General features: G+C 38.4%; 1 protein-coding gene across 1 annotated transcript in view; it reads left to right on the top strand.

The window, feature by feature from the left end:
• LOC128664413 (dynein axonemal heavy chain 3-like) overlaps positions 1 to 27,035 on the top strand; it is a 2,586,207-nt gene that overhangs the window by 1,919,584 nt on the left and 639,588 nt on the right. Inside the window, exons 57-58 of the mRNA XM_053719244.1 lie at positions 9,902 to 10,060; positions 26,118 to 26,225. Coding sequence (XP_053575219.1) covers positions 9,902 to 10,060; positions 26,118 to 26,225 — 267 coding nt within the window. The remainder of the gene's footprint in view (positions 1 to 9,901; positions 10,061 to 26,117; positions 26,226 to 27,035) is intronic.

Genomic DNA, 27,035 nt, shown 5'->3' with positions numbered 1-27,035 from the left:
GTCTTGATGACATTGACAGCACCAGATCTATCCCTACCTGTAGTGCAACGAGAATTAAAAACCTTTGGTGAAGTCTCCAATTTTTTATTAATAATAATAAGTCTGAACTACTCCCAATAAACTTATCGGCTAATGACATTATGAGACTGACCCAAAAGCATCCGTATAAAGTCCAGACCCGTGCATTAAAATATTTAGGAATATTCCTATCATTAAATTTGGAAGATCTCCGTAAGCTGAACTACGGAAAACTAATTGAGGAGTTTGCTAGCTTGACTTCCTCTTGGCTCCCAAAACATATCTCTTGGCTGGGTAGAATAGCTGCGGCCAAGATGACCTTTTTACCAAAGGCTCTATATATTATGCAAGCCCTCCCAATACCTGGCACTAGAGGTCTTATAGGTAAATTGCAGTCTATCATGGGTGAGTACATATGGTATCGTAGGCCACCTAGGATAACTAAAAGTACTATGTTCACACACAAAGAAGATGGAGGGCTAGGAGTTCCCAATCTCCTTTTATACAAACAAGCTTCCTCTCTGAACCGGGTAATGGACTGGTGTAGGCAGGGGAGAAATTCTTACAAGAGATGTGTTCATTTTAGAAAGCACAACTGGCTGACACTCCCCATATGGGGCAGCCTCTGTTGGGCCCCACAAAAACCACCTTGGGAATCACTAGATAAATACCCAATCTTAAAAGAAACATGGTCCGATTGGCTATTATTGAGAAACAAATCCCGCTTAATCACTACAGCTTACTCGCCACTGACAATTCTACATCCCAATAGAGAGTTTCCTGTCAATTTGAAAAAAGCATTAATTGATGACACTTCAGGACAATCACTGACAGAATTCTTACCCATACACCTATTACTGTCGCAGGGGCAAATGGCCTTGAGAGACACATTGTTAGAAAGGGACCTGTACCCATTTAATTCCTGGTTATATTACCACCAGGTACGAAATTTTTTGGCCACGCACAAGTTAAATAAGGATATGTTGAGACAATTAACAGTGTTTGAGTCCCTCTGCACCTCAGCACAACATCCACAAAAAGTTATTTCCTTAATGTATCGATGCCTGCTTAAATCCTACTACACCGGGCTACCAAATTACGTTCTTAAATGGGAGAGGGAAATGCATTCAAATTTCTCTACCAAGCAGTGGTCCTCATGGCTTAAAGCCACAGCTCAATCAGCACACTCTGCAGCAGGTTTGGAGACCTAATTTAAAAATCTCTACTAGATGGTATCTGACCCCTAGCAGGTTAAAATACATGTTTAAAAACGCTAATGACAAATGCTGGAGAGGTTGTGGCCAGGGTGGGCACTATGTACCCATATCTGGTGGGAATGTGAGAGGATGAAGGCCTTTTGGGCCCAAAATCCACACACAAGCATGCATATAATAGGAGTTTCATTTTGAACTTTCTCCGGAAACAATTCTATTTAATGTATTATCTAACATCCCATGTAAAATTAGGAGGCCACTCTATCAGATTTTGATAAATGCAGCCAAGCGGCTCATACCTAAATTTTGAAAAGGCCCTTTGTTACCTACTGTTACCTAATGGATTGAGCTAGTAAAAAACACTCTGATTCTAGAGAGATATCATTACTTCAGAGTAGGCCTTATGGATTTCTTCCAAGACATGATGTTCCTCTGGGAACAATTTCTATATAAACAAAGGGATTCATAGCCATCCCATCTAATAAATGTGAATATGGTCTCCTGGCCTGTCCTTTACCAGTCTTTTTTCAGCTCTAAGTTTCCTATCTGATTATTCCCGGACAAAAATGTCATCACTGGGTGTATTATGTGATGTTCGTATTGTAATCCCTGAAAGTTTGGTAAGTTTTGTAAAATTTGTATAACATTATTTTCTTGTTGTTCCTTGTTTAATTACTCATGCAGCCCTGGAATGGACCACAAAGAGACTAACTTTCCACCCGATTCAGAGACTACTAGGTCTAATATAACTGGACCATATCTTTACAGATATGGAATGGAGCTATTTGTTCGGTGAACTTATCAGTTGTGACTCTATTCACTTATGTTGTTGCACTATATTTGTTGTAATGCTGTTTTTTGAAAAATAAAGAAACAAGAAATTAAAAAAAAAAAAATCCTAACCTAAGTTACAATTAAACCTAACACTACACTATCAATAAATAAATTAAATAAAATACCTACAAATAAATACAATTAAATAAACTAACTAAAGTACAAAAAATAAAAAAAGATAATTTACAAAAAATAAAAAAATTAATTACAAACATAATAAAAATATTACAACAATTTTAAGCTAATTACACCTACTCTAAGCCCCCTAATAAAATAACAAAGCCCCCCAAAATAAAAAATGCCCTACCCTATTCTAAAATTAAAATAGAAAAGCTCTTTTACCTACCAGCCCTTAAAAGGGCCTTTTGCGGGGCATACGCCAAAGAATTCAGCTCTTTTGCCTGTAAAAAAAAACATACAATACCCCCCCAACATTACAACCCACCACCCACATACCCCTAATCTAACCCAAAACCCCCTTAAATAAACCTAACACTAAGCCCCTGAAGATCTTCCTACCTTGTCTTCACCATGCCAGGTATCACCGATCGCTCCAGGCTCCGAAATCTTCATCCAAGCCCAAGCGGGGGCTGGAGATCCATCATCCGGCTGAAGTCTTCTATCAAGCGATGGCTGAAGAGTCCAGAAGAGGCTCCAAAGTCTTCATGCTATCCAGGCAGAAGAGTAGATCCGGACCGGCAACCATCTTCTTCCAAGCGGTGACAAGCGGCTCCATGTTGAAGACCTCCGGCGCGGATCCATCCTCTTCTTGTGACGTCCCTACAGTCCGAATGAAGGTTCCTTTAAATGACGTCATCCAAGATGGCGTCCCTCGAATTCCGATTGGCTGATAGGATTCTATCAGCCAATTGGAATTAAGGTAGGGAAAATCTGATTGGCTGATTGAATCAGCCAATCAGATTGAGCTTGCATCCTATTGGCTGTTCCGATCAGCCAATAGAATGTGAGCTCAATCTGATTGGCTGAATCAGATTTTTCCTACCTTAATTCCGATTGGCTGATAGAATCCTATCAGCCAATCAGAATTTAAGGACGCCATCTTGGATGACATAATTTAAAGGAACCTTCATTTGGACTTAGGACGTCGCAAGAAGAGGATGGATCCGCGCTGGAGGTCTTCAACATGGAGCCGCTTGTCACCGCTTGGAAGAAGATGGTTGCCGGTCCGGATCTACTCTTCTGCCCGGATAGCATGAAGACTTTGGAGCCTCTTCTGGACCTCTTCAGCCGTCGCTTGATAGAAGACTTCAGCTGCTGGATTATGGATCTCCAGCCCCCGCTTGGGCTTGGAGGAACATTTCGGATCCTGGAGCGATCGGTGATACCTGGCATGGTGAAGACAAGGTAGGAAGATCTTCAGGGGCTTAGTGTTAGGTTTATTTAAGGGGGGTTTGGGTTAGATTAGGGGTATGTGGGTGGTGGGTTGTAATGTTGGGGGGGGTATTGTATGTTTTTTTTTACAGGCAAAAGAGCTGAATTCTTTGGGGTATGCCCCGCAAAAGGCCCTTTTAAGGGCTGGTAAGGTAAAAGAGCTTTTCTATTTTAATTTTAGAATAGGGTAGGGCATTTTTTTATTTGGGGGGCTTTGTTATTTTATTAGGGGGCTTTGAGTAGGTGTAATTAGCTTAAAATTGTTGTAATATTTTTATTATGTTTGTAATTAATTTTTTTATTTTTTGTAAATTAGCTTTTTTTATTTTTTGTACTTTAGTTAGTTTTTTTAATTGTATTTATTTGTAGGTATTTGTAGGTAATTTATTTAATTAATTTAATAATAGTGTAGTGTTAGTTTTAATTGTATATAATTGTAGGTATTTTATTTAATTAATTTATTGATAGTGTAGTGTTAGGTTTAATTGTAACTTAGGTTAGGATTTATTTTACAGGTAATTTTGTAATTATTTTAACTAGGTAGCTATTAAATAGTTCTTAAATATTTAATAGCTATTGTACCTGGTTAAAATAAATACAAAGTTGCCTGTAAAATAAATATTAATCCTAAAATAGCTACAATATAATTATTATTCATATTGTAGCTATATTAGGGTTTATTTTACAGTTAAGTATTTAGCTTTAAATAGGAATAATTTATTTAATAAGAGTTAATTTATTTCGTTAGATTTAAATTATATTTAACTTAGGGGGGTGTTAGGGTTAGACTTAGCTTTAGGGGTTAAAAAATTTATTAGAGTAGCGGTGAGGTCCGGTCGGCAGATTAGGGGTTAATACTTGAAGTTAGGTGACGGCGATGTTAGGGAGGGCAGATTAGGGGTTAATACTATTTATTATAGGGTTAGTGAGGCGGATTAGGGGTTAATACATTTATTATAGTAGCGGTGAGATCCGGACGGCAGATTAGGGGTTAATAATTATAGGTAGGTGGGGGCGACATTGTGGGGGGCAGATTAGGGGTTAATAAATATAATATAGGGGTCGGCGGTGTTTATTATAGGGTTAGTGAGGCGGATTAGGGGGTTAATACATTTATTATAGTAGCGGTGAGGTCCGGTCGGCAGATTAGGGGTTAATAATTGTAGGTAGGTGGAGGCGACATTGTGGGGGGGCAGATTAGGGGTTAATAAATATAATATAGGGGTCGGCGATGTTAGGGGCAGCAGATTATGGGTACATAGTGATAATGTAGGTTGCGGCGGTGTACGGAGCAGCAGATTAGGGGTTAATCATAATATGCAGGGGGCGGCATATTAGAGGTTAATAAGTGTAAGGTTAGGGGTGTTTAGACTCGGGGTACATGTTAGGGTGTAAGGTGCAGACTTAGGAAGTGTTTCCCCATAGGAAACAATGGGGCTGCGTTAGGAGCTTAACGCTGCTTTTTTGCAGTTTTAGGTTTGGTATCGAGAGTTGCAGTGGCGGTAAATTATGCTCTACGCTCCTTTTTTGGAGCCTAACGCACTGAAAACGCAGCCATTCTGTGAACTCTAAATACCAGCGGTATTTAAAAGGTGCGGGGGGAAAAAAGCATGCGTCAGCTACGCGGGTCGTTACCGACAAAACTCTAAATCTAGCCGTAAATTTGCTAGAAATGTTCCTGCTTCCTTTTTTTTCTAACAACTGAGACCTCATATCTTTGAGCCCTTATAACTTTTTATTTATTTTATTCTCTAAAAAAATTATCAGACAGTATTATTATGAGTTTTAAGTGTACCTTTAAATGTAATTTCTCGTATTCTAGCCCATTATGCATAATACTCTTTCCATTTACTTGTTAGCCAGTTTTAAAAGCGTGTATTAGACAGAAAATAGCTAGGATAGAAACATTTCCCAATGTTAGCAAATTATTTATCTATGGATATATTTAACCAAATATATGCATGATTTGATAAAACAATTTATTTTAATATCTGACTCTAGTTCCAGACCCAGCATTTTGTCTTCCAGCATTCAAGACATTTTGATTTACATGTAAATAACTTTGTATCTGTGTTTCCTATTCTCCAAATATCTTTGAGATTAAGGTCGATATTTATGAAGCTGCGTGATCCAGGTTTAGAGATCTTCGCTGCTTCTTAACATATAAGTCACATCTGAGGGGGATATTTATCAAAGCGTCAACTATACTGCATCGCCAAACATTGCAGGCATGGATCTGAATACGATATTCATATTTATAAAAAAAAGTCGTCAAAAACACACGCACCAAGTACGGCGCAATGAGCATCGGACTGTTGTTAACTAACAGTCATTGATGAGGCTGTTATTCGTGTTTTTCCCAACTTTATTTATACCATCTAAACTGCTACAAAGTACACTAACACCCATAAACTATCTACTAACCCTTAAACCGCCATGCTCCCGCAGCGCTGCCACTATAATAAACCTATTAACCCTAATCTGCCGCTCCCGATATCGCCTCCACTAATATAAATATTAACCCCTAATCTGCCACTTCCCGATATCGCTGCCACTAAATAAACTTATTAACCCCTAAACCTCTGGCCTCCCACATCACCACCACTAACTAAACCTAGGCTATTAACCCCTAAATCGCCAAAAAAATTAAATAAGCTATTAAACCCTAAACCTAACAACCCCTTAACTTTATAATAAAATTACAAGATCCCTATCTTAATATAAACTTACCTGTAGAATTAAATTAAACTAATTAAATAAACTAAATTACATTTTTAAAAACCTAACACTACTAAAATTATTTAAATATACAATTAAACATTTTTACAAAGTCCTAAATTACAAAAAACAAGCACTAAATTACAAAAAAATAACAAACACTAAATTACAAAAAATAACAAAACGAAATTATCCAAAATAATTTTTTTTACACCTAATCTAATAGCCCTATCAAAATAAAAAAAAGGCCCCCCCCCCCCCAAATAAAAAAAAAACCCTAGCCTACAATAAACTACCAATGGTAGAAAAAAAATGCAAACAACCCCAACAGTAAAACCCACCTCCCAACCAACCCCATCAAATAAAAACCCTAACTCTAAAAAAAACCTAAAATACCCATTGCCCTGAAAAGGGCATTTGGATGGGCACTGCCCTTAAAAGGGCATTTAGCTCTTTTACAAGCGCAAACCCTAATCTAAAATAAAAACCCAACCAAAAAAATTTAAAAAAATCCTAACACTAACCCCCGAAGATCCACTTACAGTTCTGAAGTCCCAACATCCAGGCGGGCCATTGGTAGTTTATTGTAGGCTAGGTTTTTTATTTTGTGGGGCTTTTTATTTTGATAGGCCTATTAGATTAGATTATTTTTTGTAATTTAGCATTTGTTTGTTTTTTGTAATTTAGGACTTTGTAATAATGTTTAATTGTATATATTAAATACTTTTAGTAGTGTTTTTTTTTAATATGCAATTTAGTTTATTTAATTGGTAGTTTAATTTAATTTTAGTATAATAGGGTAGGTTAATTTATAGTCTAAATTTTTTTATTTTAATTCTACAGGTAAGTTTTAATTTATATTAAGATAGGTTGTTAGGTTTAGGGGTTAATAGCTTAATTTAGTTTTTGGTGGTGTGAGGGCTTACGGTTTAGGGGTTAATAGGTTTAGTTAGTGGTGGTGACGTGGAAGGCCAGAGGTTTAGGGGTTAATAAGTTTATTTAGTGGCGGCGGTGTCGAGGAGCGGCGGGATAGGGGTTAATACAATTTATTTGTGGCGGCGATGTCGGGCGGCAGATTAGGGGTGTTTAGACTCAGGGTTTATGTTAGGGTGTTAGATGTAAACGTAACTTTTTTTCAACCATAGAAATCAATGGGGTATATTTCATTCTCTTGCAGCATCGAACATAAGCTTTCGTTGCTTTCATACTCCCATTGATTTCTATAGCATCCGTGGCCTCAAGGGTCAGGGTGGTGGTTTGAAAACCAGGTACGGTGCGTCGGAATAGCCGCAAGCGTACCTGTTAAAAGTTTGATAAATTGGAAAAAGTGTCAGAGTCGAAAGTGAATTTGGAACATCTGTAATGACATAATCATCGATCTGCGTTGGATTGAGTTCGTGGGATCGTATGTTACGTCACACGTAACTAGGTCAGATCAATCTCGCAACAATTACGATGCGGAATTCCTGCATATTTTCAGTTGACGCTTTGATAAATAGACCCCTGAGTCTAGTTTGTTATATTTTCCATATATTACATAATATGATCGGATACCCCATCACTTCCAAATGTACAATAATGTACCTTTCCTATTTGTTTATTTCTTTAGTACTTAAGTTATATTCTAATTGTTTGTATTAAATAAAATAGCCACACCTTTTTCCTATCCTTGTAAGGGGTTGCTATAACAATTCACAAACGGCTGAAGGCGGCAAAAATGCAACCTCAATATCCGAATACAATTTCCCAGTGCAAGCCCACTCCACCTATGGACAAACAATGCTCAGCGGAAAAATAGAGATAGTACTGTCAATCCATATTAGAGCTCATAGCACCCACACTCATATATGTTATGTCCACCCTTCAATATGGTTATCAAGGAAGATAATGAATCTGGAGAGAGGGCACAATATGAGTATTGAAACAGGATGTGAAAATGGAGGATGTGATGTTTGGTGGATGGTTCAGAAAAGCTGGTGGAGGAATCCTATAGCGATTTAAGGGACACAAAATCCAAATTTTTTAATTAGCGATTCAATTAGATCATACAAATTTCCAATTTACTTCTATTATCACATTTGCTCTGTTCTCTTTGTATACTTTGTTGAAGGAGAAGCTACTACTGGAAGTTAACTAAACATGTCTGGTGAGTCAATGACAAGAGGGCATACATATGCACCCAACAATCACTAGTAAGCTCACAGTAGTGCATTGCTGCTCCTACCTAGGTATGTTTTTCAACAAAGGACACCAAGAGAATAAAGTAAATTAGATACTATAAGGACATTTAAAACTACATTGTCTATCTGAACCATGCAAGCTCAATTCTGACTTTACTGTCCCTTTAATGTGAATTGTGAGGATTAAAGGGACATGAAAATAAAAAAGGATTACATGGTTCTGACAGAGCATACATATTTTAAACAACTTTCCTTTTTACTTCTATTATCAACGTTACTTTATTATCTTTGTATTCTTTGTTGAAGAAGCAAAAATTCACAACTGTAAGCTAGCATAGTGGTTTAACCAATTATAAGAGGCATATATTTGTAGCCAATAATCAACAGCTAGCTCCCAGTAGTGCTCCTGAGCATACCTATGTATACTTTTCAACAAATATTACCAAGAATAAAAAAGCAAATTAGGTAAAAGGAGTGCAAGTTGTTTACAATTGTATGCTCTATCTGAATCATGAGAGTTTAATTTTGACTTCACAGTCCCTTTAAGGTAACATCAAAAAAATAGACAAAAGTTGAGAGTGGAAGCATAAAGGAAAAATTTAAATACAAGAAGTGTGAGATTATGAGCAAGGTTGGGTGAAGGTTTCAGCACATTCTTTTTGAATGAACAAACGGCTACAATCATTTATATGAAGCAATGTTTGAATGTTTGCCAAAATTTTGCCATTTCAAACAATAGAATTTAAAAAAAAAATAACAATAATAAAAAATAAGATTACCATGCAAATGTTACTTAAAGGGACACTGAATCCACATTTTTTCCTTCGTGATTCAGATAGAGCATGAAATTTTAAGCAACTTTCTAATTTACTCCTATTATCAAATTTTCTTCATTCTCTTGATATCTTTATTGGAAATGCAAGAATGTAAGTTAAGATGCCTGCCCATTTTTGGTGAACAACCTGGGTTGTTCTTGTTGATTAGTGGATAAATTCATCCACCAATAAAAAAAGTGCTGTCCAGAGTGCTGAACCCAACAATAAGCTTAGATGCCTTCTTTTTTTAAATAAAGATAGTAAGAGAACAAAGAAAATTTGATAATAGGAGTAAATTAGAAAGTTGCTCAAAAATTGCATGAATCACGAAAGAAAAAAATTTGGATTCAGTGTCCCTTTAATTCTGAGACATACCAGGATAAATGTAGAAGAAGCAACAATATATTTTAAATGTCACAATGTTAAACTTTTTTTACCTTACAATGTAAAATGTAACTTATTTTAATTACCATTTTCCCTATACAAACATTTTGTCAGTTTACATTAATGTCAAGGTGAACATTTGTTTTACAAGGTAAACATTATTTTGCAGGTGATTGCTCTATCTTATTTATAAGACTTGAGATAATTTGAGAGGGAGGTAGTATATATATATATATATATATATATATATGTATATATATATACACATATTTTTTTTACAAACTTTACAATTATGTAATGATCTGTTTCTTTGTTCTGTAATCCCTGCAATTTGTTTTGATTTTAGGATGAATGCGAGCAGAAGCTAAGTGTTGCTATGCCTGTACTAAATACTGCTATTGCAGCGCTTGATACTTTGAAAGCCAGTGATATAACACTTTTAAAAACAATGCAGAACCCACCCTCTGGAGTTCGACTTACTTTAGCTGCAATCTGCATCTTAAAGGTATTTACTCTATGTTTCAGCAAATTTGTAAAGGTATTTTATGTTCTAATTTATTTTCAACAATATATTTAAAATATTTATGAGGTATACTATGCATTATTATTTTGTAAATTAATGGCTAAATCTTCTCCTAGGTTAAATTAAAAAAAGGCAAAAAAACACCTTAAAGGGACAGTCTAGTCAAAATTAAACTTTCAGAATTCAGATAGGCCATACAATTTTACACAACTTTCCAATTTACTTGTATCATCAAAGTTTCTTTGTTCTCATAGTATTCTTTTCTCCAACATTGGTGTGTCCGGTCCACGGCGTCATCCATAACTTGTGGGAATATTCTCCTCCCCAACAGGAAATGGCAAAGAGCACAGCAAAAGCTGTCCATATAGTCCCTCCTAGGCTCCGCCCACCCCAGTCATTCTCTTTGCCGCTGAACAAGCAGCATCTCCAATTGAGATGGGGAAGAGTATGTGGTGTTTAGTTGTAGTTTTTTATTCTACTATCAAGAGTTTGTTATTTTAAAATAGTGCTGGTATGTACTATTTACTCTGAAACAGAAAAAGATGAAGAGTTCTGTTTGTGAGAGGAGTATGATTTTAGCAGCAGTAACTAAAATCGTTTGCTGTTTCCACATAGGACTGTTGAGATGAGATAACTTCAGTTGGGGGAAACAGTTGGCAGACTTTTCTGCTTAAGGTATGACTAGCCATATTTCTAACAAGACTGTGTAATGCTGGAAGGCTGTCATTTCCCCTCATGGGGACCGGTAAGCCATTTTCTTAGTCTCAAACAGAATAAAGGGCTTAATATGGGCTATAAAACTGGTAGACACTTTTATGGGCTAGATCGATTGCTTTATTTGGGCATTTTATACAGCTTGATGTTGAAATTCACACTTTATAAACTTTGGGGAACGTTTTTTTACGTCAGGCACTGGTTTAGACACCTTCCCAGTCAGGAAGGGCCTTCTCTGTAGTAGGCAGAGCCTCTTTTTCGCGCCATTACTGCACAGTTACTTTTGAGAGCAGGACATGCAGCTGCATGTGTGTGGGTCTGAAAGTAGTTGAAAAGGTTCCTAGAAGGCTTCATTTGGTATCGTATACCCCCCTGGGTTTGGTAAAGTCGCAGCAAAGGCTGTAGCTGGGACTGTAGAGGGGTTAAAACTGTAAACGGCTCCGGTTTCGTCATTTTAAGGGTTAAAGGTCTAAGATTTGGGGTGCAATGCTTTAAGACACTGTGGTGAAAATTTGGTTAAATTTGAACAATTCCTTCATAGTTTTTCACATATTCAGTAATAAAGTGTGCCCTGTTTAAAATTTAAAGAAACAGTAACGGTTTTGTTTTAAAACGGTTTTTGTACTTTATTGACAAGTTTAAGCCTGTTTAACATGTCTGTGCCTTCAGATAAACTATGTTCTGTATGTATGGAAGCCAATGTGTCTCCCCCTTCAAAATTGTGTGATAATTGTGTCATAGCGTCCAAACAAAGTAAGGACAGTACTGCCACAGATAGTAAAGTTGCCCAAGATGATTCATCAGATGAAGGGAGTAGACATAGTTCTACATCATCTCCTTCTGTGTCTACACCACTTTTGCCCACGCAGGAGACCCCTAGTACTTCTAGCGCGCCAATGCTTGTTACTATGCAACAATTGACGGCAGTAATGGATAACTCCATAGCAAATATTTTATCCAAAATGCCTGCATTTCAGAGAAAGCGCGATTGCTCTGTTTTAAACACTGTAGAGCAGGAGGGCGCTGACGATAATTGCTCTGTCATACCCTCACACCAATCTGAAGTGGCCATGAGGGAGGTTTTGTCAGATGGGGAAATTTCTGATTCAGGTAGAATTTCTCAACAGGCAGAACCTGATGTTGTGACATTTAAATTTAAATTAGAGCATCTCCGCGCACTGCTTAAGGAGGTGCTATCTACTCTGGATGATTGTGACAACCTGGTCATTCCAGAAAAATTGTGCAAGATGGACAAGTTCCTAGAGGTTCCGGTGCACCCCGACGCTTTTCCTATACCCAAGCGGGTGGCGGACATAGTGAATAAGGAGTGGGAGAAGCCCGGCATACCTTTCTTTCATGTAATTAGCAAGAGTCCATGAGCTAGTGACGTATGGGATATACATTCCTACCAGGAGGGGCAAAGTTTCCCAAACCTCAAAATGCCTACAAATACACCCCTCACCACACCCACAAATCAGTTTTACAAACTTTGCCTCCTATGGAGGTGGTGAAGTAAGTTTGTGCTAGATTCTACGTTGATATGCGCTCCGCAGCAGGTTGGAGCCCGGTTTTCCTCTCAGCGTGCAGTGAATGTCAGAGGGATGTGAGGAGAGTATTGCCTATTTGAATGCAGTGATCTCCTTCTACGGGGTCTATTTCATAGGTTCTCTGTTATCGGTCGTAGAGATTCATCTCTTACCTCCCTTTTCAGATCGACGATATACTCTTATATATATATACCATTACCTCTGCTGATTTTCGTTTCAGTACTGGTTTGGCTTTCTACAAACATGTAGATGAGTGTCCTGGGGTAAGTAAGTCTTATTTTCTGTGACACTCTAAGCTATGGTTGGGCACTTTTTTAATAAAGTTCTAAATATATGTATTCAAACATTTATTTGCCTTGACTCAGGATGTTCAACATTCCTTATTTTCAGACAGTCAGTTTCATATTTGGGATAATGCACTTGAATCAATTATTTTTCTTACCTTAAAAATTTGACTTTTTTCCCTGTGGGCTGTTAGGCTCGCGGGGGCTGAAAATGCTTCATTTTATTGCGTCATTCTTGGCGCGGACTTTTTTGGCGCAAAAAATCTTTCTGTTTCCGGCGTCATACGTGTCGCCGGAAGTTGCGTCATTTTTGACGTTCTTTTGCGCCAAAAATGTCGGCGTTCCGGACGTGGCGTCATTTTTGCCGCCAAAAGCATTTAGGCGCCAAATAATGTGGGGGTCTTATTTGGCGCTAAAAAAATATGGGCGTCGCTTTTGTCTCCACATTATTTAAGTCTCATTTTTTCTTTGCTTCTGGTTGCTAGAAGCTTGTTCCTTGGCATTTTTTCCCATTCCTGAAACTGTCATTTAAGGAATTTGATCAATTTTGCTTTACATGTTGTTTTTTCTCTTACATATTGCAAGATGTCTCACGTTGCATCTGAGTCAGAAGATACTTCAGGAAAATCGCTGTCTGGTGCTGGAACTACCAAAGCTAAGTGTATCTGCTGTAAACTTTTGGTAGCTGTTCCTCCAGCTGTTGTTTGTATTAATTGTCATGACAAACTTGTTAATGCAGATAATATTTCCTTTAGTAATGTACCATTACCTGTTGCAGTTCCATCAACATCTAATGTTCAGAATGTTCCTGATAACATAAGAGATTTTGTTTCTGAATCCATCAAGAAGGCTATATCTGTTATTCCTCCTTCTAGTAAACATAAAAAATCTTTTAAAACTTCTCTTTATACAGATGAATTTTTAAATGAACATCATTCTGATTCTAATGACTCTTCTGGTTCAGAGGATTCTGTCTCAGAGGTTGATGCTGATAAATCTTCATATTTATTTAAAATGGAATTTATTCGTTCTTTACTTAAAGAAGTACTAATTACTTTAGAAATTGAGGATTCTGGTCCTCTTGATACTAAATCTAAACGTTTAGATAAGGTCTTTAAATCTCCTGTGGTTATTCCAGAACTTTTTCCTGTTCTTGGTGCTATTTCTGAAGTAATTTCCAGAGAATGGAATAATTTGGGTAATTCATTTACTCCTTCTAAACGTTTTAAGCAATTATATCCTGTGCCGTCTGACAGATTAGAATTTTGGGACAAAATCCCTAAAGTTGATGGGGCTATTTCTACCCTTGCTAAACGTACTACTATTCCTACGTCAGATGGTACTTCCTTTAAGGATCCTTTAGATAGGAAAATTGAATCCTTTCTAAGAAAACCTTATCTGTGTTCAGGTAATCTTCTTAGACCTGCTATATCATTGGCTGATGTTGCTGCAGCTTCAACTTTTTGGTTGGAAACTTTAGCGCAACAAGTAACAGATCATGATTCTCATAATATTATTATTATTCTTCAACATGCTAATAATTTTATCTGTGATGCCATTTTTGATATTATCAGAGTTGATGTCAGGTTTATGTCTCTAGCTATTTTAGCTAGAAGAGCTTTATGGCTTAAAACTTGGAATGCTGATATGTCTTCTAAATCGACTCTACTTTCCATTTCTTTCCAGGGTAACAAATTATTTGGTTCTCAGTTGGATTCTATTATCTCAACTGTTACTGGTGGGAAAGGAACTTTTTTACCACAGGATAAAAAATCTAGGTAAAAACCGGGCTAATAATCGTTTTCGTTCCTTTCGTTTCAACAAAGAACAAAAGCCTGATCCTTCATCCTCAGGAGCAGTTTCAGTTTGGAAACCATCTCCAGTCTGGAATAAATCCAAGCCTTCTAGAAAAGCAAAGCCAGCTTCTAAGTCCACATGAAGGTGCGGCCCTCATTCCAGCTCAGCTGGTAGGGGGCAGGTTACGTTTTTTCAAAGAAATTTGGATCAATTCTGTTCACGATCTTTGGATTCAGAACATTGTTTCAGAAGGGTACAGAATTGGTTTCAAGATAAGACCTCCTGCAAAGAGATTTTTTCTTTCCCGTGTCCCAGTAAATCCAGTGAAAGCTCAAGCATTTCTGAAATGTGTTTCAGATCTAGAGTTGGCTGGAGTAATTATGCCAGTTCCAGTTCTGGAACAGGGGCTGGGGTTTTATTCAAATCTCTTCATTGTACCAAAGAAGGAGAATTCCTTCAGACCAGTTCTGGATCTAAAAATATTGAATCGTTTTGTAAGGATACCAACGTTCAAGATGGTAACTGTAAGGACTATCTTGCCTTTTGTTCAACAAGGGCATTATATGTCCACAATAGATTTACAGGATGCATATCTGCATATTCCGATTCATCCAGATCATTATCAGTTCATGAGATTCTCTTTTCTGGACAAGCATTACCAGTTTGTGGCTCTGCCGTTTGGCCTAGCTACAGCTCCAAGAATTTTTACAAAGGTTCTCGGTGCCCTTCTGTCTGTAATCAGAGAACAGGGTATTGTGGTATTTCCTTATTTGGACGATATCTTGGTACTTGCTCAGTCTTTACATTTAGCAGAATCTCATACGAATCGACTTGTGTTGTTTCTTCAAGATCATGGTTGGAGGATCAATTCACTAAAAAGTTAATTGATTCCTCAGACAAGGGTAACTTTTCTGGGTTTCCAGATAGATTCAGTGTCCATGACTCTGTCTTTGACAGACAAGAAACGTCTAAAATTGATTTCAGCTTGTCGAAACCTTCAGTCACAATTATTCCCTTCGGTAGCCTTATGCATGGAAATTCTAGGTCTTATGACTGCTGCATCGGACGCGATCCCCTTTGCTCGTTTTCACATGCGACCTCTTCAGCTCTGTATGCTGAATCAATGGTGCAGGGATTACACAAAGATATCTCAATTAATATCTTTAAAACCGATTGTACGACACTCTCTAACGTGGTGGACAGATCACCATCGTTTAATTCAGGGGGCTTCTTTTGTTCTTCCGACCTGGACTGTAATTTCAACAGATGAAAGTCTTACAGGTTGGGGAGCTGTGTGGGGATCTCTGACGGCACAAGGAGTTTGGGAATCTCAGGAGGTGAGATTACCGATCAATATTTTGGAACTCCGTGCAATTTTCAGAGCTCTTCAGTCTTGGCCTCTTCTGAAGAGAGAATCGTTCATTTGTTTTCAGACAGACAATGTCACAACTGTGGCATACATCAATCATCAAGGAGGGACTCACAGTCCTCTGGCTATGAAAGAAGTATCTCGAATTCTGGTTTGGGCGGAATCCAGCTCCTGTCTAATCTCTGCGGTTCATATCCCGGGTATAGACAATTGGGAAGCGGATTATCTCAGTCGCCAAACGTTGCATCCGGGCGAATGGTCTCTTCACCCAGAGGTATTTCTTCAGATTGTTCAAATGTGGGAGCTTCCAGAAATAGATCTGATGGCGTCTCATCTAAACAAGAAACTTCCCAGGTATCTGTCCAGATCCCGGGATCCTCAGGCAGAAGCAGTGGATGCATTATCACTTCCTTGGAAGTATCATCCTGCCTATATCTTTCCGCCTCTAGTTCTTCTTCCAAGAGTAATCTCCAAGATTCTGAAGGAATACTCGTTTGTTCTGCTGGTAGCTCCGGCATGGCCTCACAGGTTTTGGTATGCGGATCTTGTCCGGATGGCCTCTTGCCATCCGTGGGCTCTTCCGCTAAGACCAGACCTTCTGTCGCAAGGTCCTTTTTTCCATCAGGATCTCAAATCCTTAAATTTAAAGGTATGGAGATTGAACGCTTGATTCTTGGTCAAAGAGGTTTCTCTGATTCTGTGATTAATACTATGTTACAGGCTCGTAAATCTGTATCTAGAGAGATATATTATAGAGTCTGGAAGACTTATATTTCTTGGTGTCTTTCTCATCATTTTTCTTGGCATTCTTTTAGAATTCCGAGAATTTTACAGTTTCTTCAGGATGGTTTAGATAAAGGTTTATCCGCAAGTTCTTTGAAAGGACAAATCTCTGCTCTTTCTGTTCTTTTTCACAGAAAGATTGCTAATCTTCCTGTTATTAAGTCAATTTCTCCTCCTTGAAGTTTGAATTTGGTTCTGGGGGCTCTTCAAGCTCCTCCTTTTGAACCCATGCATTCATTGGACATTAAATTACTTTCTTGGAAAGTTTTGTTCCTTTTGGCGATCTCTTCTGCCAGAAGAGTCTCTGAATTATCTGCTCTTTCTTGTGAGTCTCCTTTTCTGATTTTTCATCAGGATAAGGCGGTGTTGCGAACTTCTTTTGAATTTTTACCTAAGGTTGTGAATTCCAACAACATTAGTAGAGAAATTGTGGTTCCCTCATTATGTCCTAATCCTAAGAATTCTAAGGAGAAATCGTTGCATTCTTTGGATGTTGTTAGAGCTTTGAAATATTATGTTGAAGCTACTAAATCTTTCCGAAAGACTTCTAGTCTATTTGTTATCTTTTCTGGTTCTAGAAAAGGCCAGAAAGCTTCTGCCATTTCTTTGGCATCTTGGTTGAAATCTTTAATTCATCATGCCTATGTCGAGTCGGATAAAACTCCGCCTCAAAGGATTACAGCTCATTCTACTAGGTCAGTTTCTACTTCCTGGGCGTTTAGGAATGAAGCTTTGGTTGATCAGATTTGCAAAGCAGCAACTTGGTCCTCTTTGCATACTTTTACTAAATTCTACCATTTTGATGTATTTTCTTCTTCTGAAGCAGTTTTTGGTAGAAAAGTACTTCAGGCAGCGGTTTCAGTTTGAATCTACTGTTTATGTTTTTCATTAAACTTTATTTTGGGTGTGGATTATTTTCAGCAGGAATTGGCTGTCTTTATTTTATCCTTCCCTCTCTAGTGACTCTTGCGTGGAAAGATCCACATCTTGAGTAGTCATTATCCCATACGTCACTAGCTCATGGACTCTTGCTAATTACATGAAAGAAAACATAATTTATGTAAGAACTTACCTGATAAATTAATTTCTTTCATATTAGCAAGAGTCCATGAGGCCCGCCCTTTTTTTGTGGTGGTTATGATTTTTTTGTATAAAGCACAATTATTCCAATTCCTTATTTTATATGCTTTCGCACTTTTTTCTTATCACCCCACTTCTTGGCTATTCGTTAAACTGATTTGTGGGTGTGGTGAGGGGTGTATTTGTAGGCATTTTGAGGTTTGGGAAACTTTGCCCCTCCTGGTAGGAATGTATATCCCATACGTCACTAGCTCATGGACTCTTGCTAATATGAAAGAAATGAATTTATCAGGTAAGTTCTTACATAAATTATGTTTTTGTCCCCCCTCCTATATTTAAGAAATTATTTCCTATGGTCGACCCCAGAAAGGACTTATGGCAGACAGTCCCTAAGGTCGAGGGGGCAGTTTCTACACTAGCCAAGCGCACTACTATTCCTATTGAGGATAATTGTGCTTTCAAAGATCCTATGGATAAAAAATTGGAGGGTTTGCTTAAAAACATTTTTGTACAGCAAGGTTACCTCCTGCAACCTATTTCGTGCATTATTCCTGTCACTACAGCAGCGTGGTTCTGGTTCGAGGAACTAGAAAAGTCGCTTAGTAGAGAGACTCCGTATGAGGAGGTTATGGACAGAATTCAGGCACTTAAGTTAGCTAATTCCTTTATTTTAGATGCCGCTTTGCAGTTAGCTAGATTAGCGGCGAAAAATTCAGGGTTTGCAATTGTGGCGTGCAGAGCACTCTGGCTAAAGTCTTGGTCAGCGGATGTATCTTCCAAGACAAAATTGCTTAATATCCCTTTCAAGGGTGAAACCCTTTTTGGGCCAGAATTGAAAGAGATTATCTCAGACATCACTGGGGGTAAGGGCCACGCCCTCCCACAAGATAGGCCTTTCAAGGCCAAGAATAAGTCTAATTTTCGTTCCTTTCGCAATTTCAGGAACGGACCGGCCTGCAACTCTGCAGCCTCTAGACAAGAGGGTAATGCTTCACAAACCAAACCAGCTTGGAAACCGATGCAAGGCTGGAACAAGGGTAAGCAGGCCAAGAAGCCTGGTGCTGCTACCAAAACAGCATGAAGGAGTAGCCCCCGATCCGGGACCGGTTCTAGTAGGGGGCAGACTCTCTCTCTTTGCTCAGGCTTGGGCAAGAGATGTTCAGGATCCCTGGGCACTAGAAATAGTTTCTCAGGGTTACCTTCTGGAATTCAAGGAACTACCCCCAAGGGGAAGGTTCCACATGTCTCACTTATCTTCAAACCAAATAAAGAGACAGGCATTCTTACATTGTGTAGAAGACCTGTTAAAAATGGGAGTGATACACCCAGTTCCAACCATGGAACAAGGAATGGGGTTTTACTCAAATCTGTTTGTAGTTCCCAAAAAAGAGGGAACTTTCAGACCAATTCTGGATTTAAAGATCCTAAACAAATTTCTCAGAGTGCCATCGTTCAAAATGGAAACTATTCGAACGATTTTACCTACAATCCAGGAGGGTCAATTTATGACTACCGTGGATCTAAAGGATGCGTATCTACATATTCCTATCCACATAGATCATCATCAGTTCCTAAGGTTCGCCTTTCTGGACAAACATTACCAGTTTGTGGCCCTCCCATTCGGGCTAGCCACTGCTCCAAGGATTTTCACAAAGGTACTCGGGTCCCTTCTAGCGGTTCTAAGACCAAGGGGCATTGCAGTGGCACCTTACTTGGACGACATTCTGATACAAGCGTCGTCTCTTTCAAAGGCAAAGGCTCACACAGACATCGTTCTGGCCTTTCTAAGATCTCACGGATGGAAAGTGAACATAGAAAAAAGTTCCCTGTCTCCGTCGACAAGAGTTCCTTTCTTGGGGACAATAATAGATTCTTTAGAAATGAAGATTTTCCTGACAGATGTCAGAAAGTCGAAACTTCTAAACGCTTGTCAAGTTCTTCACTCTGTTCCACGACCTTCCATAGCTCAGTGCATGGAAGTAGTAGGGTTGATGGTTGCAGCAATGGACATAGTTCCTTTTGCGCAAATTCATCCAAGACCATTACAACTGTGCATGCTGAAACAGTGGAATGGGGACTATACAGACTTGTCTCCAGTAATTCAAGTAGATCAGAAGACCAGAGACTCACTCCGTTGGTGGCTAACCCAGGATCACCTGTCCCAGGGAATGAGCTTCTGCAGACCAGAGTGGGTCATCGTCACGACCGACGCCAGTCTAGTGGTCTGGGGCGCGGTCTGGGACTCCCTGAAAGCTCAGGGGCTATGGTCTCGGGAAGAGTCTCTTCTCCCGATAAACATTCTGGAACTGAGAGCGATATTCAATACTCTCAGGGCTTGGCCTCAACTAGCAAAGGCCAGATTCATAAGATTCCAATCAGACAACATGACGACAGTTGCTTACATCAACCATCAGGGGGGAACAAGGAGTTCTCTGGTGATGAGAGAAGTGACCAAAATCATAAAATGGGCGGAGGATCACTCCTGCCACCTATCTACGATCCACATCCCAGGAGTGGAAAACTGGGAGGCGGATTATCTGAGTCGTCAGACATTCCATCCGGGGGAGTGGGAACTCCACCCGGAGATATTTGCCCAGTTGACTCAATTATGGGGCATTCCAGACATGGATCTGATGGCGTCTTGTCAGAACTTCAAGGTTCCTTGCTACGGGTCCAGATCCAGGGATCCCAAGGCGACTCTAGTGGATGCATTAGTAGCGCCTTGGACCTTCAACCTAGCTTATGTGTTTCCACCGTTTCCTCTCATTCCCAGGCTGGTAGCCAGGATCAAGCAGGAGAAGGTCTCGGTGATCTTGATAGCTCCTGCGTGGCCATGCAGGACTTGGTATGCAGACCTGGTGAATATGTCATCGGCTCCACCATGGAAGCTACCTTTGAGACAGGATCTTCTAGTACAAGGTCCATTCGAACATCCAAATCTAGTTTCCCTCCAGCTGACGGCTTGGAAATTGAACGCTTGATTTTATCTAAGCGTGGGTTTTCGGATTCTGTAATAGATACTCTGGTACAAGCCAGAAAACCTGTAACTAGAAAAATTTACCATAAAATATGGAAAAGATATATCTGTTGGTGTGAATCCAAGGGATTCTCATGGACTAAGATCAAAATTCCTAGGATCCTTTCCTTTCTCCAAGAAGGTTTGGATAAGGGATTATCAGCGAGTTCTCTAAAGGGACAGATTTCTGCTTTATCTGTCTTGTTACACAAACGACTGGCAGCTGTGCCTGATGTTCAAGCTTTTGTTCAGGCTTTGGTCAGGATCAAGCCTGTTTACAGACCTTTGACTCCTCCCTGGAGTCTGAATTTAGTTCTTAAAGTTCTTCAAGGGGTTCCGTTTGAACCTCTACATTCCATAGATATCAAGATGTTATCTTGGAAAGTTCTGTTTTTGGTTGCTATTTCTTCTGCTAGAAGAGTTTCTGAGTTATCTGCTTTGCAGTGTAATCCGCCCTATCTGGTGTTCCATTCAGATAAGGTTGTTTTGCGTACTAAACCTGGTTTCCTTCCAAAGGTTGTTTCCAACAAGAATATTAACCAGGAAATAGTTGTGCCTTCTTTGTGTCTGAATCCAGTTTCAAAGAAGGAACGTTTGTTACACAATTTAGATGTAGTTCGTGCTTTAAAGTTCTATTTAGAAGCAACAAAGGATTTCAGAGAAACGTCTTCTCTGTTTGTCGTTTATTCTGGCAAGAGGAGAGGTCAAAAAGCTACTGCTACCTCTCTTTCCTTTTGGCTGAAAAGCATCATCCGATTGGCTTACGAGACTGCCGGACGGCAGCCTCCTGAACGCATCACAGCTCACTCTACTAGGGCTGTGGATTCCACATGGGCCTTCAAGAACGAGGCTTCTGTTGATCAGATATGTAAGGCAGCGACTTGGTCTTCCCTGCACACTTTTGCCAAATTCTACAAATTTGATACTTTTGCTTCTTCGGAGGCTATTTTTGGGAGAAAGGTTTTGCAAGCCGTGGTGCCTTCTGTTTAGGTAACCTGATTGGCTCCCTCCCTTCATCCGTGTCCTAAAGCTTTGGTATTGGTTCACACAAGTTATGGATGATGCCGTGGACTGGACACACCAATGTTGAAGAAAACAGAATTTATGCTTACCTGATAAATTACTTTCTCCAACGGTGTGTCCGGTCCACGGCCCGCCCTGGTTTTTTAATCAGGTTTGATGAATTTCTTTCTTTAACTACAGTCACCACGGCACCTTATGGTTTCTCCTGTTTTTTCTCCTGTCCGTCGGTCGAATGACTGGGGTGGGCGGAGCCTAGGAGGGACTATATGGACAGCTTTTGCTGTGCTCTTTGCCATTTCCTGTTGGGGAGGAGAATATTCCCACAAGTTATGGATGACGCCGTGGACCGGACACACCGTTGGAAAAAGTAATTTATCAGGTAAGCATAAATTCTCTTTTTTTAAAGCTAAACCTAGGTAGTCTCAAACTGATTTCTTAACCGTTGAAAACTGCCACTTATCTCAGTGCATTTTGACAGTTTTTCACCATTAGACAGTGCTATTTCACGTGTGTCATATAGATAACATTGTGCTTGCTCCAATGGTGTTATTTAGGAATCAGCACTGCTTGGCTACAATGCATGTCTGTCAAAAGAACTGAGATAAGGGGGCAGTCTGCAGAGTCTTAGATACAAAGTAATCACAGCGATAATAAGTGTATATCGCAGTGTTGGTTATGCAAAACTGGAAATGGGTAATAAAGGTATTATCTATCTTTTTAAACAACAAACATTTTCAAGTGGACTGTCCCTTTAAGTTAAAAACTTTTTAAACTAATGAAAAAAATTAAATAGGCATCAGTTGCTTGAATGAGCCACGCCTGTTGTTGTCCTGTTATTAGTGGGTATGAATATGCGTTGACAAACAGGTAAATAAAAAAATATTTTTTGCAAGCAATTAAAAAAACATACGGCCAGATTACGAGTTTTTCATTATGAGCTGTGCGGTGCTAACGAGCAGTTTTTTCTCACCGCTCACTTACATGCAGCGATGGTATTACAGGTTTTTACAAACCCTGCGTTAAAAGGCAAGAAGTGAGCGTAGAGCAAAATTGAGCTCCATACCGCACTTCAATACCAGCGCTGCCTAAGTCAGCGGTGAGCTGGTCGTACATGCTCGTGCATGATTTCCCCATAGGCATCAATGGGGAGAGCCGGCTGAGAAAAAGTCTAACACCTGCTAAAAAGCTGCGCAAAGCTCAGTAACGCAGCCCCATTGATTCCTATGGGGAAACACATTTTATGTTTACACCTAACACCCTAACATGAACCCCGAGTCTAAACACCCCTAATCTTACACTTATTAACCCCTAATCTGCCGCCCCGACATCGCCGACACCTGCATTATACTTATTAACCCCTAATCTGCTGCTCCGGACACCGCCGCCACCTACATTATACTTATTAACCCCTAATCTGCTGCCCCAACATCGCCGACACCTACATTATATTTATTAAGCCCTAATCTTACGCCCCCAATGTCGCCGCAACCTACCTACATTTATTGACCCCTAATCTGCTGCCCCCAACGTCGCCGCCACTATATTAAATGTATTAACCCCTAAATCTAAGTCTAACCCTAACACCCCCTAATTTAAATATAATTTAAATAAATCTAAATAAAATGACTATCCTTAACTACATTATTCCTATTTAAAACTAAATACTTACCTATAAAATAAACCCTAAGCTAGCTACAATGTAACTAATAGTTACATTGTAGCTAGCTTAGGGTTTATTTTTATTTTACAGGCAAGTTTGTATTTATTTTAACTAGGTAGAATAGTTATTAAATAGTTATTAACTATTTAATAACTACCTAGCTAAAATAAATACAAATTGACCTGTAAAATAAAACCTAACCTAAGTTACAATAACACCTAACACTACACTATAATTAAATAAATTCCCTACATTAAATACAATTAAATAAATTAAATTAAATTAGCTAAATCACAAAAAAATCACTAAATTACAGAAAATAAAAAACAAATTACAAGATATTTAAACTAATTACACCTAATCTAATAGCCCTATCAAAATAAAAAGCCCCCCCCCAAATAAAATTAAAAAAAACCCTAGCCTAAACTAAACTATCAATAGCCCTTAAAAGGGCTTTTTGCAAGGCATTGCCCCAAAGAAATCAGCTCTTTTACCTTTAAAAATAAATACAAACAACCCCCATAACAGTAAAACCCACCACCCACACAACCAACCCCCCAAATAAAAGCCGAACTAAAAAAAACTAAGCTCCCCATTGCCCTGAAAAAGGATGGACATTGCCCTTAAAAGGGCATTTAGCTCTATTGCAGGTCCAAAGCCCTAACCTAAAAAATAAACCCACCCAATACACCCTTAAAAAAATCCTAACACTAACCCCCGAAGATTCACTTACCGGGAGAAGTCTTCATCCAAGCGGCAAGATGTCCTCAACGAAGCCGGCAGAAGTGGTCCTCCAGACGGGCACAAGTGGTCCTCCAGATTTAGGGGGATGATTTAATTGTAGTGTAGTGTTAGGTGTTAGTGTAACTTAGGTTAGGTTTTATTTTACAGGTAAATTTGTATTTATTTTAGCTAGGTAGTTATTAAATAGTTAATAACTATTTAATAACTATTCTACCTAGTTAAAATAAATTCAAACTTGCCTGTAAAATAAAAATTAACCCTAAGATAGCTACAATGTAACTATTAGTTATATTGTAGCTACCTTAGGGTTTATTTTATAGGTAAGTATTTAGTTTTAAATAGGAATAATTTAGTAAATGATAGTTATTTTAATTATATTTAAGTTAGGGGGTGTTAGGGTTAGACTTAAGTTTAGGGGTTAATACATTTAGAATAGTGGCTGCGATGTTGGGGGCGGCAGATTAGGGGTCAATAAGTGTTGGTAGGTTGCGGCAACATTGGGGCGGCAGATTAGGGGTTAATAAGTGTAGGTAGGTTGCGGCGACATTGGGGGCAGCCGATTAGGGGTTAATAAATATAATGTAGGTGGTGGCGATGTCCGGAGCGGCAGATTAGGGGTTAATAAGTATAATGTAGGTGGCGGCAATGTTAGGGGCGGAAGATTAGGGGTTAATATTATTTAACTGGTGTTTGCGAGGCGGGAGTGCGGCGGTTTAGGGGTTAATATGTTTATTATAGTGGTGGCGATGTCCGGAGCGGCAGATTAGGGGTTAAAATTTTTATTTTAGTGTTTGCGATGCGGGAGGGCCTCGGTTTAGGGGTTAATAGGTAGTTTATGGGTGTTAGTGTACTTTTTAGCACTTTAGTTATGAGTTTTATGCTACAGCGTTGTAGTGTAAAATTCATAACTACTGACTTTAGAATGCGTTACGGATCTTGTTGGTAGAGGCTGTACCACTGACTTTTTGGGCTCCCAGGACAGACTCGTAATACCGGCGCTATGGAAGTCCCATAGAAAAAGGGTTTACAAAGTTTACGTAAGTCGGTTTCCGGTAAGGCCAAACAAGTGTGTGGTACACCTGTACCTGCAAGACTCATAATAGCATAAAAAGCAGCGTTAGGACCTGTTAACGCTGCTTTTTTACCTTAACGCACAACTCGTAATCTAGCCGATACATTGTAATATGCAATATTTTAATGACAACAAAATGTTAATGTCCCTTTAAGTAACCCCATTTCTAAACTATTGTCACGTCAGAGATAGTCTTCCACAATAAGTAACATTAAAGAGACATGAAACTCAACATTTTTCTTTCATGATTTAGGTAGTACATTGAATTTTACACATCTTTCCAGTTTACTTCTTTTATCAAATGTGCTTCATTCTCTTGGTATCATTTGTTGAAGAAGCAGCAATGCACTACTGGTTTCTAACTGAACACCTGGGTCAGCCATTGACAATCAGTATATATATGCAGCCACCAATAGACAGCTAGAACCTAAGTTCTATGCTGCTCCTGAGCTTTCCTAGATAAACCTTTCAGCAATGAATAACAAGAGAAGGAAGCAAATGATAAAAAATAGAAGTAAATTGGAAAGTTGTTTAAAATTGTATGCTCTGTCTAAATCATCAGTCTTATTATGACTTTACTGTCCCTTTAAGTATTTATGTCAGCTTTCTTTGTCCGTTACACATGAATTATTATTGCATAAAGAAAGCAATTAACCAAATGACATTGTTTTGCAGATATATTATTCTGAATATTTGTTTTTGTAGTCGGTACAATGATTTAATTTATATATATTTATAATCCTTAATGTATCAAGTTCATCAGCAAACACATAATTAATATGCTTTTAAAGTACATTTATATTTTTAATTTATGTCTTGTTTTCGGAGGTCAAATTGTTTTCTTCATTAAAATGCAGCCTTTGTTGCTCATAATAAAGGTTTATTCATTTTCAAAACATTGATTAACAGCAGATCTTAGCTCATTTCCATAACACTGCATCTATTCTTAGGGAATTAAACCGGAAAAAAAAGTAGAACCAAATGGAAAAACTGTGGAGGATTTCTGGCCAGCTTCCAAAAAGATGCTTGGAGAGATGAAGTTTTTGGAGTCCTTAAAGGTACTATTTAATATCTGCATATCCTTGCAATGCAAAGGTGTTTCTATTTATTTACAGTTATAAAATTAACCTCCTTGTTTTTTTTGTTTTTTTAATATTTATATGTTTGTTTGTTTTTCAGAAAATCGATAACTGCATTTATTTGTACACAGATAAGAATAGTACTTCAAATATTGTATATAATTGTATTATTTTGTTTGCTATGCATACAACCATTTTTACTTTTATTTAATTCAATTACTAAGTGCAGTAGTTTGGTAAACAAGGTGCTGGATTGTAATTATTTTCATTGGCATAAAGTGGATTTTATTGTCTCATATTAAGGTTTTTTTTTGGGGGGGGGTCAGAACAATTGTGATCAGATGATTAAAGGGACATGAAATTGAAAACTAAAGTATAGTGATTCAGATAGAACATGCAATTTTAATATATATTTTTAGTTTGCTTCTATTATCAAATTTACTTTTTTTTATATATACCTTTGTTCAAAAGCATATCTAGCATATCAGGAGCAGCAATGCATTTCTGGTGACTGGTACCTACTTTACGCTTGTTGTCACTGTTTCACAAGATGTGTTCAGCTAGGTCCCAGTAGTACATTGCTGATCTATAGCTGACTTTGACTATGTGTTTAACCTCATTGCATGGGCTAACCACAAAATTATATGCAAGCAATAGTGCAATAATAAAATGATCTAATGCATAAGAGCATTTTGTTTTTGCAATGTTATGTTCCTTTAATACTAATTGTAAATAATTATCATCTGGCTTTGCAATGTCCTAAGCCCAATATTGTCTGATATCATGGCC

Source organism: Bombina bombina, chromosome 6 (genome assembly GCF_027579735.1).
Source record: "Bombina bombina isolate aBomBom1 chromosome 6, aBomBom1.pri, whole genome shotgun sequence".
Lineage (NCBI taxonomy): Eukaryota > Metazoa > Chordata > Amphibia > Anura > Bombinatoridae > Bombina > Bombina bombina.
This window is presented reverse-complemented; position numbering and strand designations above follow the sequence as displayed.